Source organism: Glycine soja, chromosome 17 (genome assembly GCF_004193775.1).
Source record: "Glycine soja cultivar W05 chromosome 17, ASM419377v2, whole genome shotgun sequence".
NCBI classification, from domain to species: domain Eukaryota; kingdom Viridiplantae; phylum Streptophyta; class Magnoliopsida; order Fabales; family Fabaceae; genus Glycine; species Glycine soja.
Window position 1 is genome coordinate 2,878,481 of NC_041018.1, and position 25,180 is coordinate 2,903,660.

Here is a 25,180-nt window from a genome sequence, read left to right on the forward strand (position 1 = left end):
ACATGAATTTGGAGTCGCAGCTCAGTGCTTACCAATTAAATTTTAAAATCGATTAATAGTATGTTTGGATGTGTTTGCGGGCATTAAATGTCTGTTAAACTGTATCCATCCAGAACGCTTTTTGTGTGGGAGCGGGGGGCTCATTATAATTTATGATGATTGATATCCAAACACTAAGTCATGGTCCGAACAGCCAAAAAAAATTAGTAGAGCAAAATGGGTTAAATCAGTTAAGAACCAATCAAATTAGTGTAGAACAAGCAAATTGCAGTTTCATACAAGCAAAGTATAAATAAAAGTAATATACTGCGAAAATCCACATTTTATTTAAGTCTATACAATATTATTACATTATATCAACTAACTGATTTCTATTTCACAAAAAAAAAAAAAAAAAAACTTAACTGACTTCTATTCAACTGATATAATATAAGGGGAATAAAAAGGCATCCCCTTCCTTTTCTTTTTTTTCTGAATTTTCTTCTACCTTTCAAAGTATCTGAACGCTCATATAAACTAGAAACTATGTTAGATGGTATTTACATAGAAAGTATATCGTAAGATTTTAGTATAAACAATAAGCTCCATCGGTATTCCTCTTTCCTTCCTTCAGAATCTAACCGACATGCTGTGATTGACTGCTTCCTCCATCATCAATCTGTTCAACAGTATGCCAAAACAAGCAGCAAAATAAAATTAGCAAATCAGATTTGTTTTCAATAAACAAGAACTGATTATATCTTCTTTTTTAATCAATTCACCAAAACTGTATCAACCAAAACTTGAAAGCCATCTGTGCACCACAATGGCATAAAAAACATGGCCCAACAAAAGGAAATAAATAATGAGTACCTTAAACTTTTCATATTTCATGATGAGCCTCATATACTGATCCCTTGCCTCTGGGTTACGAACCATGGACTTGACTCTATCTAGAGCTTTCTTTACATCATCTGATTTTTGTCTCCTCCCAATGCTAAGAAATTCATACTCGTCACTTTTCTCGGCATCTTTAACCACAACACCAACTGGCTGCCCAACCCGGAATCCTCGCAGACCAGCCCCTTTCCGTCTCCAGCGCAGGATTGCTTTTTCCACAATGCTAACAGACCACACAACTTTTTTGTACTGCTTACGAACTTGGTGTCCTCTAATATGAGCCTATATAGAACAATTCAATTAAATGAAGATGTAATATTGTCTCCATTGCAGATATAAAATGAAGAGTTTAATGGTAATGTAAAACTACTTTTAAGATATTTATTGTAAAAAATCAACAAACTTAACATATATAATGGTTTGTGATTGAATGTTTTACACCGTCAGTACATATTAAGAAAATCTCAGGGTCTTGAATGGAGGTTTACTCAAATGGTAAATGCCAAATGAAATCACAATAAGCTCATATTAAGAAAAACTCCAGTCACCATATAAAATTTTTATAGATTGAAGTCCAAAAGAATGAAAACAAAATTATTTTAGGGTGAAACAGAACAGAAGCTGATGGTTAAACTTGTCATGAAAATCTTCTAGAAGTCTGGCATGATCATAATTTGATGGTAGTGGAATACACTGTAAGCACACATGTACCTGGATTTTTACAATGCGGTCACGTATCTTCAAAAAATCCTTTCTTCCTTTCCATCCCCGATATCTCTTTTGAATCTTTAAAGCTGCAAAATGTAAATAATCCTCAAAGTGACCCTTGTTCTGTACCTTGCTCAAAGAATCAGCAACTACGTCAAGTACTTCAGAAATATCACTGCTACTTTGGGCTAATTGTCTCTGACAGAATGACCTTGCTCTAAAGGCTGCTAGGATTGAAGCAGCTGCATGAGCTGATTTTTGAAACACAGCAAGTGACTCTTTGAGATAATGTTGCTCATCCATTGTCATACTAGATGAGTCATCTTCAACAGACTGAAGAGCACTGTTAGCTGCTATTGTTGTGGCAATGTTGCCAGTTTCATTTTCCTTGACAGTCAATACAGATAATTGATTTGTCAGATCTGCCTCTGCCAAATACCCAGCAATGCCTTTATGTCCTCTACTTGAACCTAAATCAGCTGCCGTTTGTCCTCGAGGAAATGCTGATGTCGGATCCTCAACAGCACCTGGGGTTGCACCTAACTGAACTAGCACAATAACAGTTTCTTCTCTGGAAAGAAGGAACACAAGACAGAGTGAGAATAGATACACATTCATTATATAAAATTACTATATATAGCCCATAAAATGCAAGTCAATAATTAGAGAGAGGGAACACATAAAACTCAAGTCTAAGGACTCAAAGACAATATGCAATGAGAATCATCCCCAACAACATGAAACTGGGCATGCAAATTTCCGGCATAGATGAAAAAAAAGTTGAAGTTTTGAAAAGAAAAATTCATAGAATACACTGAGAGTATAATTTTATTTATCCACCAACCAAATAAAGACAGAAGATACAGGAATTACAATATGCATTTTTGTTGAAGATAAATCCCTGATAATACCAGATACAAGCACAGAAAAACATGAAGAGTTTCTGACCTCCCAAAATATGATGCCCAGTGAAGTCCTGTTCTTCCACGAGAGTCTCTGAAGTTAGGACTGATACCAGCTGCAACTAATGGGGCCATAGCCCACACATAACCAAGTGCCGCTGCCAAATGTATTACTCCTTGTCCTTCATCATCCAACACATGTGGTCCTTTTCCTCCTTCATGAACCTTATATATCAACCACTCATAAAGCTTGTCTCTCACTAATCTCTGAAATAATATATCTCTATGGTTTATATGACCAATTCCATCAATCTGGAAAGTTTCTTCAAATACTCCACTATCATCTCTCACGGAATACATTGTTCCCTTGAGTTTACATTTTTCGCATTCTGAAACGGAGCACTTCAACCACTTATTGTCAGGTCCCAAGTCTACTAGTTTAAGAAGTCGCATTTGAAGTCGTACCTCTTCTTCTGGTGAGATTTTAATACCCTCAGGACCTAAAAATTTGGTTGGATTTTCATCAAATTCAAATTCCCTGACCTCACTGCAGGCTAACCTATTACTGCAGGTAATATAGAATGGTACACGTCCAGGTGAATGCAAAGGAGTCTGACACCTTATGACATTATCCGCCAAAACTTCAGCTGAAACCTCAATTTCACCAAACATACATCCCCATTTGGTCTCACTAGAGGGCTTTTTACTCCCCAGAAATGTGCCAACTATTAAAACCTTTTCACAAAAGGAAGAAATAAATCAAAACCAGATTTTATATTGTGAATTCATAAACATACAAATGCATAAAATTTCAAGCATGTGCATGAAAAGGCACACACCTTTGTTCTAACTCCAGTATATGCCCAATCAGGAGAAAAGTCATGGATACTAAATAGTTGTTCTTGGGAAAGAGAAGGACCTAATGAATCCACATCCAACTGCATGTGGCGTAAACTAGATACCTCCTTATCCTCACTATGAGCATCAAGTGTGCTCCAATAATTACCAGAATCTGAAGCCATCAAGGAATTATCACAGTCTCCACCAATTTCCTTATCCATCCACCTTCCAAAACTATCAAGTTTCTTCATTTCTCCATATTCAACTTGTTCTGATTCATCATTGTATAAACCACCATCTTGAAGTTTTTGTTCAACTAGGATTTTAGTAGTTGCAACAACTGGATGATCATTATGATCATGGACTTGAGCATGAAATGAATCCAGACCATGCTCGTTTTTCACCTGCCACAATATAATTAAAAAAAATGTCACATTGGTGAATGAGCATGCTAGTAAACTATATAAAAAACACACAGGAACGAGATTGCATTAGTAACATCCAGAAGCCTACAGGATTTCAGCTAGTCATATTATTATGCATGAAAGTCAGGCACAACATAGACCTAAAGAACATAAAATACATTATGTTGTTAACTTGCATATCAAATGCATTGACAAAGCTAATGATCACTTGGACTGTTTAAGTTTTCTGTTTCAGACACAGAAGCACAAATCTACCCAAACTTTTGAGGCTATAAAATAATGACGAATGATAAAGGAAAGTAGAGATGTTGCAGTCAAAGTTTAAAAATTATTGATAATCACAATTACTACACCTGATTAACAGTAGGCAAATCTATAACTGGCTGGACGCACATGTCAGTGATGAGCCTATCTCTGAAAATTACACCATCTTGCATTCGGTGAACAGAATCTAACCCAGCATTGCTTAGCTTACGAACAGTTAAGTCTGCTTCAGAGGCTTCAACATGATGCTTTCCATCATGCATATTAATTGTGTTTCTGCTAGAGTTCTGAATTGAGGTCCAGGGAGACAAGCCAGTACCAGGAGAGTAGCTAGGGAAAGAAGATGGCCATGATGAAATCAAGGGGTTCCTTAACAACTCAGAAAACCCTAAATCATTAAAAAAAATCACATGTTAAAAATTCAAAGAAAACTGCTATTCTCCATGGACCAAATAAAATAGTTAGAGGTGTGAGAGTAAATGAGGACCAAAACAATAGGCATTATCTTTGCCACAAAAATCATTTGACTAATAACGAAACAAAATAAAACAATGGTTGCATCCCAAGATAAATTAAAATAAATCAACATTTTTATAGTTGAAATTTACTTTAAAAAGATAAAGTGAAGGCATATTAACTTTGAACTATCAAAATGAAAATAATCCCGATAATATAATAATGAGTAATTCTGTAAAAGAGCATTATGAAAGATCAGTAACATATAAAACAATAAATTTTAAAATCTGCATTATTGATGCTTTGTCATAAGAGAAAACAATAATGGCACTAGGGATCTACTTGCAGTGAAAATTAATACACACAAGAACCAACATAACAAGCTTATTCCTAATTTCAAATCATTCATCATAATTTGAATGAATCCTACGTCTACAGTCTCATACAACTTACCTGCAGCTTCATGTGTAAGCCAAGGTGCACTGTGAAGTACATAATTGCTGATAGGCTGAGCATGAGAGGAGGCTTGAGGACCATTCTTTGAATTGACATCCTCATGCTCTGAGGCTCGTCCATTCTGATAAACTTTATTTGCACTTGATGTGAAAGATGTCTGAACTAGAGATATTGGTGAATTTATTTTGGTAGAGGAAAGCACTGAAGTATTTTGAGAACTACCAACCAGGGTTACTGGAACTACAGGCAAATGTGAGATGCCAGACTTGCAGCCCTGTAAAGCATACATAATACAACAACACTTAAATGCACAAAACTTGCAAATTTGAATAATCACAATAAGATCAGAAAATCCATTGACAGGTCAATCATTAGTCAGTCTTTCTGATTGGTCACAACCCACATAAGTGGCACACCATCATAAACAAGCTTGGAAGAATGATAACATAAAAAAAATATAGATGAGCTTAACACCAATCAGAATAAACTGGATTCTGGTTACAATATAGCAGCATCTTATCTAGATAGCTTTATATGATATTAAAAAAAAATTCAAAAAACAGAGAAGAACACATGCATACCTCTTTAATTTCACGATAATGCACAAGGACAATGTGCTCTAACTGCCTGCAAACCAACACGATGTTCAAGTTGTCACTTTTTTTCTTATCAATGCTAATACATTAAAAAGGGCCAGAACTAGTGGAACAGTCTGTAATTTCATGCAGACCCAAACCTTCAAAAAATAAGTCCATTAAAATAAGAGCTCACCACAGACAGCAATCTTATTCATCGGTTTTCAATATTTATAATATTGCTGGATTTTCATCATCAATCAATGAAATATGGATTTTTTTTGTTTAATTATTGAAATTTAGAAATCTTTATATATCAGTATTTTAATTTATTTTTTTTATAAAAATAAATCCACCCTGCAACTGGACTGTTTAGATTGCTATTTAGCAAGGTCCAATCTTGGATTTATTAATATTGGCCCCTTAAGAACCAAAAGAAAAAAACTACATCAGAAAAACATTATTTTCAGTGTTTTACGCAAAATACAAACTTAAAGCTCGATTTATTATTGCTCAATATAAATTTACAGATTGACCAAATACATTAGCATTTAGCAACATAGCACCATACTGAATATCCTCTTAAAAAAATCAAATATAGGAACTACAAAACCTGAAATTAAGAGGATGACAGAAACTCACTCGTCAAGCATCCAATAACTTCTCCGTTGGAAGTATTCATTATCCTCACCATGAGCATAGTAACAATGCAAGACATCCACACTACCAGCCTACACTTTAAAATACCAATTACTTAATATGTTCATTTGATACAATTGCCAAAATATAAGCTTTATACAATAAAGCCAAAACATTGTCAAAGCACTTCTAATGTTTGCTATTTTATCTCAACATAAACAAGCTTGTTTACAAAAATTTCTTAGCTTATTATCCATTGTGTTACTTATATTAATCATAAATGAATTTGAATGAAATATTACCTGTCAAGAAAAAAGGCAAGTACCAATTGGATATGAAATTGGAAGGAAAAAAACTAGTTAGCTTTAGCATAATCCTAGGAGATTCCTCAACCACTATTAACATATGTCCAGCTAAGGAAAAAAACAACAATAGAATAGTCCCAATAAAGAATATATAATGAACTGAAAAAAAGGAATGGTGTGACAACTTTATGTTGTTCCATTAATTTTAAATTAACAGTAAATTATATGAAATTATAAATCCATGGATTCAAATTAAGGTTTAATAATTGAACACTTAAAGAAGGACATCCTCCTTAGATATCAAGCTTCTTGTGCTTCATATATTAATGATCACATTCACAAAATAGTTAAACAAGCCATGAATTTCAGGACCATCCATGAAGCTACACACTTATGTAACCAGAGGTGTCTCCTAATGCATTGCCATGGTATTGTATGTTAAACAATAGGAATCTAAAGGTGACTAATTTCATGAGGCTATTCCAAAGTTGCAACTCAACAATTTGAAACATGCAAGAGGTTCAATTAAAATAACAATTCTAAAAGGTGAAACTTACAACTAATAAAATGAACAGCACACCTTCAACTTTTCATGAGCTTCTCTTACAGTCTTCCCATCTTTTTTCTTCCTCCACCGGTGACCATCCTTGCGAAAGTAACGAAGTGCTTTTCGATCAAACAAGAATAGTGATCCAGCTGGTAAAAAGGAATAACAATTTGATGTCAAAATTAACACTCCATCCTCGTAGCAGGCAAAACATATATAACGATCAAGGTCTTTCCTTTGGTGCGTTGGTGAAGCTAACTTAGCTAACTGAGTTCTATTATCACCATTATCAGTTAGTTTCTCCATCTCAAATGCTCAATGAAAAACAAAACAAGGAAATTCTAAATTATAAAGCATGAGTGCATGACAATTGTTTCATGTTTTAGATTATCATGACAGCAACAATGAAGTGCCCTTTGATAAAGGAATCAAAGGACCACGTGGTGTGAGCTTTTTTTTTTTTTTTTTCTGTTCATCGACAAATATTAGTTTGTTAGATTTGTTAGAATTGTCAGCTGGGGGATTCGAAACCGTGACCTCTCCTCCCTCCCTTCTCCCTTCACCCTTCTATCTCCCTGGTGTTAGCTTGTTACCCCATTGGTCACCCACTGAATCGGTTATTCAAGCCCCGAATGAGGTAAAATGCATTCCCTCCCCTTCCTTGACTGTAGCAAATATGAAAATCAAGAGGGGCATGAAGTTCAGGGAAAAATAGGAAATACCTGGAGGCATAACAGGTGGATCTGGTGTTAATTTAAACTTCTTATGATTGCGAAGTATCTCACATATTTCAGCAGGTCGAAGCCATCGATGTTCTGCTTCATTCAATATCTCTTCAAGCTCTATTACGTACCAGGAAACATTCAAAGATTCAAAGGGTATTATACTAGACATGGGGAAAAAAAATCAAACTAAACAAAATACATTACTCTGTTTGATTCATGAAGTTATACTTATATTCAATGAAGGCAACAATGGTACCAAAGTTTAAATAAGTATACAATAATGCGCAGGCAATGCATGAATTTAATTCAAGTGTGACATGGCTAACTATATCTCACATCAAAGTACGAAATTCCCAATTGTGATCAGTGATCCAATCCAAGTTAAGCAATTGAAAACATGTAAACGAAAGGGAAGAAGAAAATGACATCCCATTTGACCAGGAATACTGAAATAAAAGTGATCCCATCGACAGACAGTAACACATGCATGCATGCAGAGAGAATGAAATGATTGCAACAGAAACTACTAAGAAAAATGTAAATTAAAAAAGGCACAAGGATGATGATGATAACGACGAAAATTGAAAAAAGGGGAATCTCTAACCTAATTGTGAGTTGGGAATGTATTTTGTGGTCTCAGCCATGATTACAACATAGCAATAATCTCTCGCTCACACATGGAAATTTCAAAAAGCCAGTGCAGAGAATTGAATTGAATTGGATGAAAGCGATGAAGGAAAAGGCCAAAACAGAGTAAGAGGGAAATGAAAGAGTGTTGAAGGAAATAGAAATGAAGGAATAATAATGAAAAGAAAAGAGAGGGACAAGACAGGGACGGAGAGCAACGGTGGCGCGTGAAAGGTACTTAAAGAAAAGAGAGAGTTGAAGTCAAAGCCCAACACGTAGCGTTCACACATGTCCGACGTGGCACTTGTTTCTTACGATGTAAGCCAAAGCATGTCCACGATAGTACGCGGGTTCTTCGTTGTGTTGTGGCCTCCTAGTCCTAGGTAGTATCTATCACACACTGACGCAACCTTTTTAACTAGATTCCTCAATGTTTAACGTAAACTCATATAACTTAATATGAATTGGTCCGTGAATTACGACCCAAATACCCATTTTTAGGCATACGCTAACAAAAAAAAAAGTTATAATAAAATGTTAGTTTCATAAAAAAAAAGATATATCGATCCAGGTCCAAATTGGCAAATGGTATTCAATTTGCATAGAAAAATTCACAAAGAAATATGAATTTTTAATCATGAAACAACCGAAGATGGCATATAAAAGTTATCAACGAAAACAGATTAGAAAAATGTATGACGTTTTTAATTTTAGTCTTATGGCCACTAATCATATTTTAATCTCCATCATTCATCTACTAAATCACCAGCTACCAAGCCCAAAAGGACAATTTGCAAGCCCATTTGGTTGAAAGCGTCTCATACGGATAACAATTCGTATGAATTTTTTTTAAAACACGTAGATATTGTTGATCCGAATAACTATAATGATTAAAAAAGTAAATTTTATTTTTTTAAAATTTTTTTTGTTTTATTCATTTAATTTATTTACAAAACTTGATAATTAAATAAATTTGATATTTAACTGAATGATGTATTTAGGTGTTTATTATAATGATTAAAAATTAAATAAATATGATATTTAATTGAATGATGTATTTATATGTTTTTTATAACAATTGATAATTAAATAAATTTGATATTTTTTTACATATGTAAATATTTATTAAACCTATGATTTTTATTTATAATTTTTATATATAAACAAATTAATTATTAGATAAAAAATAATCATTTCAAAATTTATTATGTAAATTTACATATACGTTAAATATAAATTAGAAATTTTAGTGTTATATATAGCGACACTATTTGTTTATAACATAATGTGTCTATTAGTTCAGTTGGTTTGAGTGTTTTTATTAATAATGTGAGAGACATAAATTTGATTCCTCTTTGGACCATTAATTTTAAATTAAATCATAAATTATATTTAAAAAAAAATTAAAAAATCCTATGGACCAAGTACGGATTGACAATCCGTAGACCCAATATAGATTGACAATCCGTGTGGACCTACGGATTGACAATCCGTAAAAAAGAAAAAACTCATACGGATCGTCAATCCTTATGAGTCATATGGATCGTCAATCTGTATGAGTCATACGGATTGCCGATCCGTAAAAAGGGGAAGGACATTTTAGTCCTTTCATTGTGTTGATGGGTATCCCAACAAAAATATTGGGTATCTAAAGCAATTGTCTTTCAGCTACTATAATCTAGTGTTATTGTTAGACAATTTCTTCCTGCACCTCATAGAAAACATGAATGGACAAATATGTCCTTTCCTCCTCTCAGCCAACATCTTCCATAGCCGCCACCACCACCTAACCAAAACATTACCAGATCCACCACCCAACCACCCCTTGCATCCAACATCATGTCGCCACCCACGAACCATGCATGGAGTCAAGGAAGTTTAAAACGTGACAACATTTTGGAAAATCCTTTTTGGCATGTTCAATTTTTTTAAACTATTTCAAAAAGGAGTTTCCATAATTATGGCATTTTACACTTCTTGTGTGTTGATGTTGTGTGTGTCTTCTTCCCCTATATCATAGTGGTTGACAACGGTGTTGGGTGGTGGTGTTTGTTAGAAGGGGTCGTGTTGGGTGGTTACATGGAGCTGAGGCACGGTGGTGTTGAGTGTTTGGATGAAGGGGCATTGTTGTCCGTTTGAGTCTTTTTGTTGGTACAGGAAGCAAAAAAAGGGGGATCGAAGCAATTGCCTTATTGTTATTTTTCCAATATCAGTACAATTTGGAAGTCCATTTGAAAGTAAGTGAGAGACATGTTAGGTTGAATTTAGTTTGACTTTCAATCCAGTTTAATCATACTTAATTAAGTTATATTGAATTCACTTTATTTAAATAATCCAACCAAATCTTAATAGTGTTGGATCATCGGATTGAATAATTAAAAATATATTGTCATTTGTTTAACTTTTTTTAATAAAAAAAACCCTCAAAATTAGTATTGTTTCTTAATTAAAAAAACTTCAACATTAGGATCCTCTTATAAACTAGCAATAATACTTATAACAGCGCAAACAATAATTTGAGGATCTCCTTATCCTTCTCAATCCAAATAATAAACTTAATCCTCCTCATAAGTGCTTACTCATAGAGGAATTAAAGGAAACCATTGACATTCCAGAGTTCCTCAAGTATTATTGAGTTCAAAAGCTTACTTATCATTTTAGTTATCTATTGAGTTCTTTTTGCCAAACTTTATTTGCAGCTAATGCACCATTACACCATTTTTTTTATGAGTACCATTAAACCATATAGTCATGTAATCGTAACATGATATTTTTATGGAATATAATGTCAACCTAACCTAGTAAGTGCAAGACCCTTTTATATAAAATGTTTTTGAAAGAAAAAAGTGGTGCTCCATTCAAGTGGAAACAAGAACGACAATGTGAAGAAGCTTTGTTCATTATACTTGGCATTAGAATGAAATCAATGAATGAATAAAAGCGCACTTTTCGGTCCTTTTTGCTGGATCAAAAATAAGACAATCCTGGTACACATTGTACCGTAGTAAAAGCCACGTTATTTTTCGAGATATAATTCCTTAATATACAATTTGAAGCAAAGAATATCCCTATGCTTGAAATCAATCCTTTCAAACGAATATAGTAGCTAAAAGCCTAAAACCTTAAAATGTTCATAGAGAACCTTTTTGTTTTATTGTCATGCTAAAAGTAGAGAATATATATGCCTACTTCCTCGAACTAATTATATGTAACAGCTTTCTTCAAGGAAAGGATATTGAAACACAATAATATAAATAACATTGACATTATTCTCATTTCTCAAAGTGGTGATACGAAATAGTTGATGGCATTTCTGATCTCATTGCCATAGCTTTATCTAATAATGGGTAGTCAAGATGGTTTGTCTCCTTTCGTTCTTTTTCGTACGTGTAATATCTTTTAAAATGTTTGTTTCCAACTTTCCACGTGTGTCTGCATAATTAATTTTCCATGTATGCATCTTTGTGACATGCAAATGCAAAATTGAAAAACTTAGTTAACAATGAGATTTTTGGGGCAGGAATGAATTTTGGATTTGACTTTCTAAGTGCATAATACATTTTGCTTCCCCTTGCACAATAATAATAATAAATTTCACTTTGTGTCATTCACCAATAATATTGCAGCCATTCCAGGATCTACTGTAGATGATCCCACCAGCTCATTACGTAATGAAAGTACAGTCATTTTCACTCCTTGCGAAGAATTCTATAGAGAGATACGAATCAGGGAAATTTGAAGCTGGAGGCTATAAATGGTACGTACACATTTTTATGATCTAGTTGAGAATAATCTTAATGATGAATCCAGCTTATTACACCACAGTTCAAATTAAGGATGATAACTTTAGTCCAATGACTAAGTTTTGTACGTGCTTACAAATTACAATCATCTCGTACGTAGGAAGATAGTTCTGTACCCTAATGGAAACAAGAGCAAGGATGTAAGGGAACACATATCACTCTACTTGGCGTTGGATGACACAAATTCACTTCATCATGGTTGGGATATCTATGTCAATTTTCGATTCTTTTTGCATGATCAGAACAACGACAACTACCTAGTTGTGCAGGGTATCTACTTTTTTGTTTTTTTACCGTTTCTTTGAATACATTTTCTTACCAATTACTTTCCCACGGTAAATTATTGAGTAAATTTAGCTTCAATTTGGATAAAAAAATTTCGTAAAAGAAGAAATTAAATAAGAAGGTAAAACAAAGTTTTTCCTATAAAACAAAATTAACCTAGTTTTTATAAAAGTTATCTCAACTAACTTTTAAATAAGTTAATTTTAATTTATAAGAAAAGATCAATTTATTTTCCCTTCTTATTTTCATCTCCTATAAATATAAAAAAAAATATAATGGATTAGATGATTAAAAGAAAAGGAAAGATGAGAAATATCATAAGTTGAATCACATCTACTAACAAAAATTAACATTTTAATAACATTAATATTTGCCGATAAAAAAATATTTAGGATGAAGTTTATCCAAACAAAACACAAATTGTTTACTTTCTCTGAGTTTGAAAAAATGCTATTTTGTGCTGCAAAGATAGTTCGGTTTTTTACCTGCAAAGCAAGGGTGTCTAACCCTTTTTGGTACACTGCATTTGATAGATACTGTGAGAAAGGAAAGGAGATTTCACAAAATGAAGGCTGAATGGGGAATTGATCAATTTATTCCTCTGAGAGACTTGAACCTTGCCTCTAAAGGTTATCTAGTGGATGATACGTGTGCTTTTGGAGCAGAAGTCTTTGTTTGCAAAGAAAGAAGCACAGGCAAAGGAGAATGCTTGGTAATGATGAAGGAAGCCATTACATACAAGTACCTCTACGAGTTTGACAATCTAAAGTTGGATTCAGAATGTTATAATTCCAAACCATTCAATGCTGGAAACTTTAAGTGGTAAAAATGATTAACCCTGCTTTGTTTCTAAGCATGATGGATGCCCTCCAATGTGCTTCTACATTTTTTTTATCTTCTGAATTTTAAGTAAATTTAGGTGAAGAAGAAGAATCCATTCAAACAAAAAATATAAATTGATATACACTGAGATGAAGAAAACTTTAATAAGATTAATGCACACAAAGGATTTTTACTTCTCAAGGTGGCGATGATTGATGAACTCGTGAAGATGATGATGCTTGATAGTTGATGTATGATGTTAATTCTTGATTATGTTTCATGATGGTTGAAAATGAGATGACATGATTATGTGAGTTGAATGTTAGTATTAATTTATTTACTTTCAAATTCCATGATTTATAGATGACAGAGCTCATGTAATAGTTAATTGTTGAGTTTTAATTTGTTTTAAGCATGTTTGTACTTGCTTGAACCCAACGTGAAGTTTTGCTTTAAACTAACAGCAAGAGGCAAACATTTTTTACAATTTCCTAATTTGTCATTATGTTGTCTTTTGGCAGGAAGATAAAACTATATCCCAAAGGAAAAGGTGCTGAATTGGGCAATTATCTTTCTCTGTATCTAGCCTTAGCTGACCCATTAGCCCTTTCTACTTGTTCCAAAATATATGCACAGATAATATTACTCATACTTGACCAAAAGCAAGCCAATCATCACTTTGGAAAAGGTATAGTTTGATCACTTTTATGAGGTGCAATTTCTCGAGAGAAGCACTATAGTTGAATGAATAATTAACATTGAGGGTAACATTCTCTCCAATTCTAAACAAACAAAAGCAACTATTCACTTCAATCCCTTTTTGCAGCTAACTACTGGTTTAGTGTCTCAAGCCAAGAAAATGGTGCAGCCAGATTTATGCCTATCAATAACTTCACCAACCAAAACTTGGGTTATGTGGTGAAGGACAGTTGCTTGGTAGAGGCAGAGGTTATAATTCTTGGAGTGGTTGATGCATTGTTCTAAGATTGATTAAGGTATGTTATTGATGAGTGCAGTCTGATTTGGCCAAGACTCAAGTTGATCCAAGAATTGATTAAAATGAGTGCAGTTTTCAATTTATGTAATATTATGTATATTCTAAATGGACGCTGGCAGCACACGTCTTCTACTTCTAACATGGAAAAGAAAAAGTGACTCTCTAACTTTAATTATTAAACATTTTATTTAAAGTACAACAAATCATTATTTACACGAGAGAGTAGATATATGCTTATAAAATGGAGAAAGCTATGTATAAAATAAAATAGTCAACACTGAAAAGAATGGTTTATCTTCAGATGATTCAAAAATTGACAATTGAACTATACATTAAAAGCATTAGATAATAACCAACATCATTCACCTAACAACATATAATCAGGATGTTAATGCAAATTTGAGTTTTTGGCAGAACATGTGTAGCCTTTAGGAAAATGTAAAGTGAACCATAACCATATAGTTAATATCAACTTCTTCTTGTCCCATTCAGTCTGACCTTGAATATTTCTCATGATGACGGGAAACACACATAATGCATGAAAATAATTAATTAGTCATGAGATTGCTCAATAGTTCCTTGTAAAAGTTGTAGATGCATTGGTTTCATTCAAACATTCAAATTTCAACATAGAGAGTTGAAAAGTCATGCATTTGTGAGCTCTCACTGTCCAAGTGGAATTAAAATTAAAATAGAATTCTAAACCAAAAAGTCTTGGGGGCACTAAGATTTGGGTATTTGACTAGGATGTTTTCCAACTCCCTTCGTTGTTCATATGCTCCAAATCAAAATCGACCAACAACCAGGTGATGCCGATGTAATATAATAATAATATATAAATATTATATATTTGACAATGGAAGGAAATTTGTGCGATTTAAACTTTATTTATACATATAAAAAAAATAAACGAATGAAAATTCTTGTTTGAAGGACTTGTTACATGCTCCAATGGAAATGGAAAAGCCAAATAGAAAGGGACCAAAATCTTTTAACTATTGCGTTGCATCCGTTGTTAATCTTGCACAATTTTTCAAGTGAAGGTCAATCGACAGACACACGTTATTTAATTACAAACCATAAAATATGATGGCTAAAATTGGAAAGAAGAAAATGGTGAATAATGACATTAAGCACCATCATGCGTATAGCAACGAAGTCATGCAAATTAAGGACTGAGAATGCACAATTCGTCACACTATCGATACGCGGATATGCTCACCAGCAACGAAGTCTTGTGAAGACGCGTTTGCAGGAGATTGTTCCTAAGAGCCTAAGTCCTTTTTGTTTGTTTTATTTTCCCAGTTCTTTGCTCTCTGTCACAAAAAAAATTATATCTGTTTATGATTTCTTTCTGGTGCAAATTGTCAGTGTTTAATACAATTCTATATTTAATTTAAAACTTGAAACTACTAATTATGATTAAACTGAGATAATTTGGTATTAGTTGATCTACATCTAACAAAATGTGATAATTTGTTGGTAAATCTGCAAAAAAAAAAAAATTACAAATATGTTTCAGAAAAATTAATAACAAAATTTGTCGTTTTCATGGTGTTGGTCTGAGGAGGATGTGGTGGCATCATAGAACTCTCCTACGGACCATTCTTTGCACTTCAACTAGACCAGGGTCAGAGTTGGTGGGGATTTAATTATATTCAACCATATCACTTTCAAGTTTCAAAACTTCATACTTCGTATTATCAAAAAAAAAACTTCATACTTCGTGCGTTCGGTAATCGGTAACATTAGACTTTCAACTTATCAGAGTTTTTTTTTTCCTTCCCATATACTACTTCGATTTATCAGTTAACACTTAATTTGAATGGTCCACGAAATCGAAATAATGGGTGACTTTTGTTTAATTAATGTGAGAAAAATCTAAATATTTAATAAAGTTACATATTCAAATTCAAACTCAATATTATCATTTTTTTATCAATAAATATTAATTTATTAATTTTAATCAAAAATACCAACCGGAAATTCCAACCAACAACATCAACATCTTCCCGCTCCTTTCTCCCTTAAGGACTAGTTAAACACTGAAACAAATCTTGTGTCAATTAATACCATGTTCAATCTTATTGTAAAATTTATTTGTTATGCTAATGTCACATTTAATATGTAACTACTTATTTTAAAAAATAAATAATAATATCATAGCACATTATTTATTTTTAAATTATTATGACTAAAAGCAAACAAAATAAGTAAAAGATCATAATCAAGATAAATATATTAAAAATATTAAATCTAGGAACAATTATTACCTCAATAATTTAAATATTAATATTTTTTTGCAAAAAATATTAAATATACATGTGATATTCATTTATTCTATAAATTAAATATTAATTAAATTTTATGTTTTGATTCATTTAATTAATTTTTATGCAGATAATAATTTGTTTTATTTTGTATGAAATATTAATTTCTTTTTTTTCATCGTATGAGTATGAAATACCCATCAATTTTATTTATAACTAATCTTCTTCATAAAATCTAACTAACCTCTTTTTAGTGACATCTTTTTTTTAATTATATTTTTTTCATCCACTAAACACAAATCTAAGATTTTATTTAAGGGATTCAAATTAAGTTTCACTCATATCACATTATTTATTTGGGAAACTTAAACATATGTGCGTGATTTTATTTTATTTTGTTAAAAAAATATATTGATTCTTGTTGTATAAAAACTAAAATACTTTTTGCTTGATTATGCTTTTACTCCCTAAAATTTGAGATGAATTCAGTTTTAGTCCCCCAAATCTAAAAAATAAAATAATTATCTAAATTTAAAAAATACATTTTTAGTCCATAAGTACTAAGCTAAAATTATATTTTTTTTCAAACCCGTTATTAATCCCTAAACAGTAAATCTGAAGGATGAAAAATGTAATTTTCAAATTCAATAGACTAAAATATTATTTTCTTTTAATTTGAGAAACCAAAACCAATACTTATTTTTTTTTTTAAACAACAGTTTCATGTTAGAATGCCTCATGGCATGAAAAAAAGCTTATAGAAATATCTATACATATTGAAGAAGTTCTCCCATTTACTCACGTCCAAAGAAGACATGAATATTTTCCTACCAACCAGACTAATTTTTTGTTTTGTTTACAAAAGTATTCAACATTTGATTAATCATATATGGATTTTTATGCCATTAAAAATATTTAATACAGATGGTAGAATATTGTGAGTAGGAGTAGGGGTAGGCAAGCAGGGATTGGAACGAGAGAATGAGAGTCAAAACCAGAAGATGGCATGTAATTAATTGTATGCAACAAACAAGTCAAAATCAGGTTTGCCCAACACCAGACCAAAGACTGGGGTTGGTTGGTAGGCGTGGTGGCACTTTCCACATTCATCTCAATTTTCAAATCAGTCAACGGTTGAGATTCACTCTGACTTCCCCAATCTAAGCCGTGGATGAATCTAACCCACAATCCAATCTCCTTACTTAGCGGCTTTTCCATCATTTACTCACCCCCTGCCACCCGGTTTCCCTATAAAATCGCAACTCAATCCTCACTTCTCAACTCGTTCATATCTCTCTGTTCTCTTCTACCTCTCAAGGTACTCACTCATTCTTTTCCCTCGTTCAATTTCGGATCTTGCACTTCTTAGTTGCTTTGCTTTGCTTTTTCCTCAACTGGGTTGATCTAGGATCTCTGTTTCCCCAAAAGCTTTTACACAAATATGAACTGCACTTTGTTTCTTTAGTTGCTGTGGAATACGCATTTGGCTTTCAGTTCTAGTCAAAATCATATCCTAATGCCCTTTCTTTTATGTAGCTTATGAATAAAAATTTCACTTCCCGGGGCCGGGGATTTTGGATTTCTCATTAAACTTTGACCTTGAGCTGACTGAGATGGGGTTTTAGCGAATTTTGTAACTGTACTTGCTTCTATGTAGTTTTTGTTTATTTGTTTCTTATATAGCCAATTTTGTTTGAGTATATGGACATCTATGTTAACAGGAATTCGAACTTTGAGCAGGGGAATTAGTCCATCCCTTCCCCTAAATCCAACATGCATGTGTGTGTGGTTAAAAAAAATGGCACTTTTGGTTTAATTTCTGTTTTACCGTTTTCTCTGGCTGAATTTTTGCATGTGTATTACTCTGTTTGTGAATTTCCTCTTTGGCACTAATTCCATTTTGTGTGTGTTGTGTAGTTTTTGAAGTATAGAGATGGCAGAGACATTCCTATTTACCTCAGAGTCAGTGAACGAGGGACACCCTGACAAGCTCTGTGACCAAATCTCTGATGCTGTCCTCGACGCTTGCCTCGAACAGGACCCAGACAGCAAGGTTGCCTGCGAAACATGCACCAAAACCAACTTGGTCATGGTCTTCGGAGAAATCACGACCAAGGCCAATGTTGACTACGAGAAGATAGTGCGTGACACCTGCAGGAACATCGGCTTTGTCTCAAACGATGTGGGACTGGATGCCGACAACTGCAAGGTCCTCGTCAACATTGAGCAGCAGAGCCCTGATATTGCTCAGGGTGTACACGGCCACCTCACCAAAAAACCTGAAGAAATTGGTGCTGGTGACCAGGGTCACATGTTTGGCTATGCCACTGATGAAACCCCTGAATTGATGCCATTGAGCCATGTTCTTGCAACAAAACTCGGTGCTCGTCTCACCGAGGTTCGCAAGAACGGTACCTGCCCTTGGCTGAGGCCTGATGGGAAGACCCAAGTGACCGTTGAGTATTACAATGACAATGGTGCCAGGGTTCCGGTTCGTGTCCACACCGTGCTAATCTCCACCCAACACGACGAGACTGTCACCAATGACGAAATTGCTGCTGACCTCAAAGAGCATGTGATCAAGCCTGTGATCCCAGAGAAGTACCTTGATGAGAAGACCATTTTCCACTTGAACCCTTCAGGCCGTTTTGTCATTGGTGGCCCTCATGGCGATGCTGGTCTCACCGGCCGCAAGATCATTATCGATACTTATGGAGGATGGGGTGCTCATGGTGGTGGTGCTTTCTCCGGCAAGGACCCTACCAAGGTTGATAGGAGTGGTGCTTACATTGTGAGACAGGCTGCTAAGAGCATTGTGGCAAGTGGACTTGCCAGAAGGTGCATTGTGCAAGTGTCTTATGCCATTGGTGTGCCTGAGCCTTTGTCTGTGTTTGTTGACACCTATGGCACTGGAAAGATCCCTGACAAGGAGATCCTTAACATTGTGAAGGAGAACTTTGATTTCAGGCCTGGTATGATCTCCATCAACCTTGATCTCAAGAGGGGTGGAAATAACAGGTTTTTGAAGACTGCTGCATATGGACACTTTGGAAGAGAGGACCCTGACTTCACATGGGAAGTGATCAAGCCACTCAAGTGGGAGGAGGCCTAAGGCCATTCATTCCTCACCGCTGTGTGCTGGGAGTTTTTTGAGCTTTGCCCTTATCATATCTATAATTTGTTTCATTTATTTTACTTAATTCGTGTGTGCTTCTCACTTTCTCTTCCTCCTCTCCATTCTATTTTGTTTCTTCTATCCTCATATGTAATTTTTTTACATGATCAATTAAACGTGATACAAAATTATTCTTAATTAGCACGTGTCCTTGTTTCTAGTCCCTTTACTTTTGAATGTCTATGTCTACACATACATATAGGACGTTTTACTTTTATATGTGTGTCAGCTTGGTTGGAATTCTGTGGTATCCGTTTATCAGTTAGTTCAGGTGCACACAAATGCGACAATTAGTTGGTAAAACTGCAAGAGATTTTGCAAATATCATACAAATAATAACAATAAATAGTTTGTCGTTTTCATGCTGCTGGTTTGATCTTCGCAGTTCACACTGATCAAACTAAACAACGGTGTTTGGTAATATTCAACCTTCTCTCTTTCAAACCTTACTACTAACCTCGTGCGTTGGGTAACATTAGGCTTCCAACTTATCTGTTTTCTTTGCCATAACTTGTTGCCAAAGAGTGTTTGTTCATAATAAGTGTTGGAGATATAAGAGTGTTGGAAAAGTTTATTTGCCATAACTTGTTGCCATAAAGAGTTGAAGTAACCTCTTGATAGGAAAATGGCTCAAGACAAGCTGTGAATAGAAGTCAGAAAACAAGCAAATGAAGTAGAGTAAGTGGAATAAACAAAGTCCAATAGTTTAGTGAACTTATAATCATGTTGAGAATGAGAAGGATCCACCCTCACAAAAAAGGTTATTGCCTAATTAATAGTAGGGATTGAAGAAGTATCAATAATCAATAAGAGGGACATTTGGATTGACACAAACTATTAGTATAAAAAAAAAATGTAAAACTAAATGGACAACAATCTAAGAAAGCGAGTATGTGTTGTACTCGGAAAACATAACATAATGTGATTTTGATTGTGGAAACTGAAAACAATAACATTTAAGTTTTATTTATCTCTTTGCCTAACAATTTTTTTAATTACTTTTTTTATAGTTTTTATGATGAAGATAATTAATATTTTTTACAAATATTATATTTTCCTTTTTACCATCTTTGAAGATAATTGCTTTTTTTTCCAATTTAGACAAATATTTGAGTATCAATGATATTCCTTTTTAATCCATTATTGCAATTTAAAAGACCATCAATGATTACATTTTCAATCAAATGACTTTATTAGTCTTCACTTTACATCGATTTAAATCAAACTAATAATTTTGTATGGACTAAATCTCTGAACATTTTTATATTTACAACATATTTTAACATTTATTAAATAATTAGTATTTAATACTATTAGTAGAATAATGGGAGTAGCAGGAGGGAGGCACTGAGAGAATAGAGATGGCATGGAAGTAAGCAATCAAGTCAAAATCAGAGTTGGCCAACCCCAAAGGCTGTAGTAGGTAAGCATGGCCCATTTTAGTTTTTACATTCATCTCTCATTTTCACCTCAACGGTTCAGATTCAATCTGACTCCCCGATCTCAGCCGTGGATTCAAATGCCACCTCAGGCACATGCAATTCCAAATGGATGAACCTAACCCACAATCTAATCTTGTTACTTAGGGGCTTTTCCGTCATTAAATGACACCACCTACCCCCTTCTCCCTATAAATGGCAACTCAATGCCCCCCTTAGAACTCGCAGCGCTTGATTTGAGGCCAGGCAAGCCCCACTCAACCACCACACCTCTCCTCGTTCACGCTACCCCTTTCTGCTCTTCTTCTACCTTTCAAGGTACTCTTCTTTCCCTCTGTTGCTGCAACCTTCTCTTTCTTTAAGATTGCCTCAATTTCGGATCTTGCACCTCTGGGTTGCTTTGCTTTGCTTTTTCCTCTACTGGGTTGATTTCTGTTTCCCTAAACCGGTTTAGACGAATGTGAACACTACTTCTTTTGTTTAATTACTCTGGAATACGTGTTAGGCTTTCAGATCTAGTTGAAATCGTATTGCACTTTTAGGGGGAGTTTGGATTTCTAATAAGAAATTGACCTTTTGCTGAGAATTGGTTCGGTGATTAGAGGGTTTCCGTAAATTTTTGAAGTTTTACATGCTTGTATCTGTTTATTTTTGTTTCTCACATCTATTATTGTTAGGTGAAGGAAATTATGTATTGAGAGTCTGTCTGATACTAAATATAAACACCTCAATAGGGGCTCTAACACTGATTTTATCATTTGCTGCTTGTGTGTATGGTTAAAGAAAGGCAATTGTGTTTTAATTTTCTGCAAGCTTTCGTTTGCTGAATTTTATGCATATATTTTCCTCCCTTTTGTGAACTTCCTTTTTGTAGTTCTAATTCCATTTTTGGTGTCTGCAGTTTTAAAAGTATAAAGATGGCAGAGACATTCCTATTTACCTCAGAGTCGGTGAACGAGGGACACCCTGACAAGCTCTGCGACCAAATCTCCGATGCTGTCCTCGACGCTTGCCTCGAGCAGGACCCAGACAGCAAAGTTGCCTGCGAAACATGCACCAAAACCAACTTGGTCATGGTCTTCGGAGAAATCACGACCAAGGCCAACGTTGACTACGAGAAGATAGTGCGTGACACCTGCAGGAACATCGGCTTCGTCTCAAATGATGTGGGACTGGATGCCGACAACTGCAAGGTCCTCGTCAACATTGAGCAGCAGAGCCCTGATATTGCTCAGGGTGTACACGGCCACCTTACCAAAAAACCTGAAGAAATTGGTGCTGGTGACCAGGGTCACATGTTTGGCTATGCCACTGATGAAACCCCTGAATTGATGCCATTGAGCCATGTTCTTGCAACAAAACTCGGTGCTCGTCTCACCGAGGTTCGCAAGAACGGTACCTGCCCTTGGCTGAGGCCTGATGGGAAGACCCAAGTGACCGTTGAGTATTACAATGACAATGGTGCCAGGGTTCCTATTCGTGTACACACCGTGCTAATCTCCACCCAACACGACGAGACTGTCACCAATGACGAAATTGCTGCTGACCTCAAAGAGCATGTGATCAAGCCTGTGATCCCAGAGAAGTACCTTGATGAGAAGACCATTTTCCACTTGAACCCTTCAGGCCGTTTTGTCATTGGTGGCCCTCATGGCGATGCTGGTCTCACCGGCCGCAAGATCATTATCGATACTTATGGAGGATGGGGTGCTCATGGTGGTGGTGCTTTCTCCGGGAAGGACCCTACCAAGGTTGATAGGAGTGGTGCTTACATTGTGAGACAGGCTGCTAAGAGCATTGTGGCAAGTGGACTTGCCAGAAGGTGCATTGTGCAAGTGTCTTATGCCATTGGTGTGCCTGAGCCTTTGTCTGTGTTTGTTGACACCTATGGCACTGGGAAGATCCATGATAAGGAGATTCTCAACATTGTGAAGGAAAACTTTGATTTCAGGCCTGGTATGATCTCCATCAACCTTGATCTCAAGAGGGGTGGAAATAACAGGTTTTTGAAGACTGCTGCCTATGGACACTTTGGAAGAGAAGACCCTGACTTCACATGGGAAGTGGTCAAACCCCTCAAGTGGGAGAAGGCCTAAGTAATTCATTCCACTGCTCTATGCTGGAAGTTTTTTGAGCGTTGCCCTTATAATATGTCTAATATCCATAACTTTCCACGTCTCTTACTCTGTGTGTTTCTCTCCTCTTCCTCCTATTTTGTTATTTGTATGTTCTTTTGTAATTTTTTACGTGATCAACTAAAAACATGTACTCTCTGTTTGTATGTATGCCCTACCAATGTGTCTCTTAATATCAATATCAAAAAGAGAGTGTTCAAGTTAATGTTTGGATTCCAATGCTTCTCTCGATGAAGTTCGAGCTGCAAATTTGGTCATATGATAAATGCTAGGCAAGTGTGTTGTTGTATACATAAAAACTGCTAAAACTAAGGTGTTAAATATTACTGGTCATGTAAGATATTGTTTTCTAAGTTTATAGTTAGTAGTAAATAATAGTTACACTATTAAACAAAGTAAAACCTTTCAAAAAAAGAAAACAAAGTAAATCATATTTTATGTCACGTCCTCCAGAAACAAAGCTACTGGCATCTTTTACTTGCTAATTATTGTAGTATCTTGTTATGTTGCTTTTTGTTTACCTTCCCGTCTTCATCACCATTGGTATTGAGAAAACAAGTTTGAACAATGTGCACATTTCGAGAACAAGGACAACTTGATTAAGTGCTGTGTCAAAGTTCAGTGAGTAATAATTGATTATTTCTCATTTAATTTTATGATTTATTTTTTGTCCAAAAAATAGGAAGTCTTCTCTAACATTTGTTAATCTATTGATTGGTACACCATCGTGCTGCTATGGCCCCTATATATCTTACTTTTTCTTTTTCTTTTTTTTTTTTCCGTTTACAGAAAAACTTATTGAAACAAAACCATAATACTAGTCTTTAGGATTTGGCTAGGGAGGAATAGAATATTGAAAAAATGGTAAGCAACAAGACTATAAAATATATATTTTCAAATGAGCAATAAAATATATAAATATATGAAATTAATTCTAAACTTAAATCAAAAAATAATTATTTATAATTAAAATTTTAACATTTACTTTCCTAATAAATTCATCATTTATGAGCCTTTTAATTACTACAGTATGTTAGATAGTATCAAACACTATTATTCGAACCAAAAAACACTATTATTGTACAAATAAATAATGCGACAAAAATAGAAAAAAAAATTACATAAATTGTTATATACTTTTATTATATGATCATAATATTTAATTTAGACAAGTTTTGATATATATAATTGCTTAAAAAATTACTGTTCTAGAAATATTCCATAGCATTCATAATTTCATTTTATCTTTCTTTATATGACATCATATTATTTATCATACTATATCTCTTTCTCACATTAAGTGTAAAAAAAAGTTAAAAAATCTCCACCATTAATTTTTGAATTTAGACTGTGATTGCAACTTACACTTTGTCCTCAATAGCTCCCTCCCCCTTCGAAAAAAGAAACTACAACGAGTCATTTGGACTATCCATATATCTGAGTCCGACAACCAACGTTTCCGTTCATCAAGTCGGCCCAAGATAGTCATGTAAACCCATGGTGTCTGAGAACAACAAATTCTTATCGACCAAAAATGATAATTGGACAACTAAAATCTTACCAAAAATGAAAAAACAAAAATAAAATCTGATCCGAATAACAATGAAAAGGAAAGAACAAAAAAAATTCTTCGGCACACTGAGGGGAAACCATCAACGGGTCATCTTATAAGAACAGGTGGAGCCATAGAAACCCTATCCTTTGATTGATTAAGAGCAAAAGAACAAAAAGATGTTTGATCTCTCGAGAAATAATGCTGTTGCCTTTGTCATAACGATTTTGAACTTTTGATATATAATCTTAAGCCACTAGTAAGCAATTTCACGTAGCCCAATCCACACATTGGACTACTATTAAGTATCAACAATTCATTCATATGTCCAGACAAGGAGAAATTAATTTTATG

The 25,180-nt window shown here is 34.4% G+C and overlaps 3 protein-coding genes and 1 pseudogene across 4 annotated transcripts; 3 read left to right on the plus strand and 1 right to left on the minus strand.

The window, feature by feature from the left end:
• Positions 1–291: 291 nt before the first annotated feature.
• On the minus strand, positions 292–8,563 carry LOC114394241 (calmodulin-binding transcription activator 2-like). Of its 2 annotated transcripts, XM_028355913.1 has the most exons (12): positions 8,326–8,563; positions 7,719–7,838; positions 7,030–7,145; positions 6,148–6,236; positions 5,512–5,557; positions 4,928–5,204; positions 4,108–4,406; positions 3,329–3,733; positions 2,536–3,224; positions 1,591–2,158; positions 853–1,161; positions 292–658 (listed from the first exon to the last, which is right to left on the minus strand). In XM_028355913.1, the coding sequence occupies exons 1-12, from the start codon at positions 8,363–8,365 to the stop codon at positions 617–619; spliced, it is 3,000 nt and encodes a 999-aa protein (XP_028211714.1). In that variant the 5' UTR covers positions 8,366–8,563; the 3' UTR covers positions 292–616. The 2 variants fall into 2 exon arrangements, with proteins under 2 accessions (XP_028211714.1, XP_028211715.1); XM_028355914.1 differs by lacking the exons at positions 7,719–7,838; positions 8,326–8,563 and having other exon boundaries at positions 7,007–7,143.
• A 3,128-nt stretch (positions 8,564–11,691) lies between these two features.
• LOC114391966 lies at positions 11,692–14,363 on the plus strand (annotated as a pseudogene).
• A 3,348-nt stretch (positions 14,364–17,711) lies between these two features.
• Positions 17,712–19,838, plus strand: LOC114392083 (S-adenosylmethionine synthase-like). Its single transcript, XM_028353116.1, has 2 exons — positions 17,712–17,843; positions 18,443–19,838. Exon 2 carries the CDS (start codon positions 18,459–18,461, stop codon positions 19,635–19,637), a length of 1,179 nt encoding a protein of 392 aa, XP_028208917.1. The 5' UTR covers positions 17,712–17,843; positions 18,443–18,458; the 3' UTR covers positions 19,638–19,838.
• Positions 19,839–21,305: 1,467 nt separating this feature from the next.
• On the plus strand, positions 21,306–23,479 carry LOC114392084 (S-adenosylmethionine synthase-like). Its single transcript, XM_028353117.1, has 2 exons — positions 21,306–21,457; positions 22,041–23,479. The coding sequence occupies exon 2, from the start codon at positions 22,057–22,059 to the stop codon at positions 23,233–23,235; it is 1,179 nt and encodes a 392-aa protein (XP_028208918.1). The 5' UTR covers positions 21,306–21,457; positions 22,041–22,056; the 3' UTR covers positions 23,236–23,479.
• Positions 23,480–25,180: the final 1,701 nt, after the last annotated feature.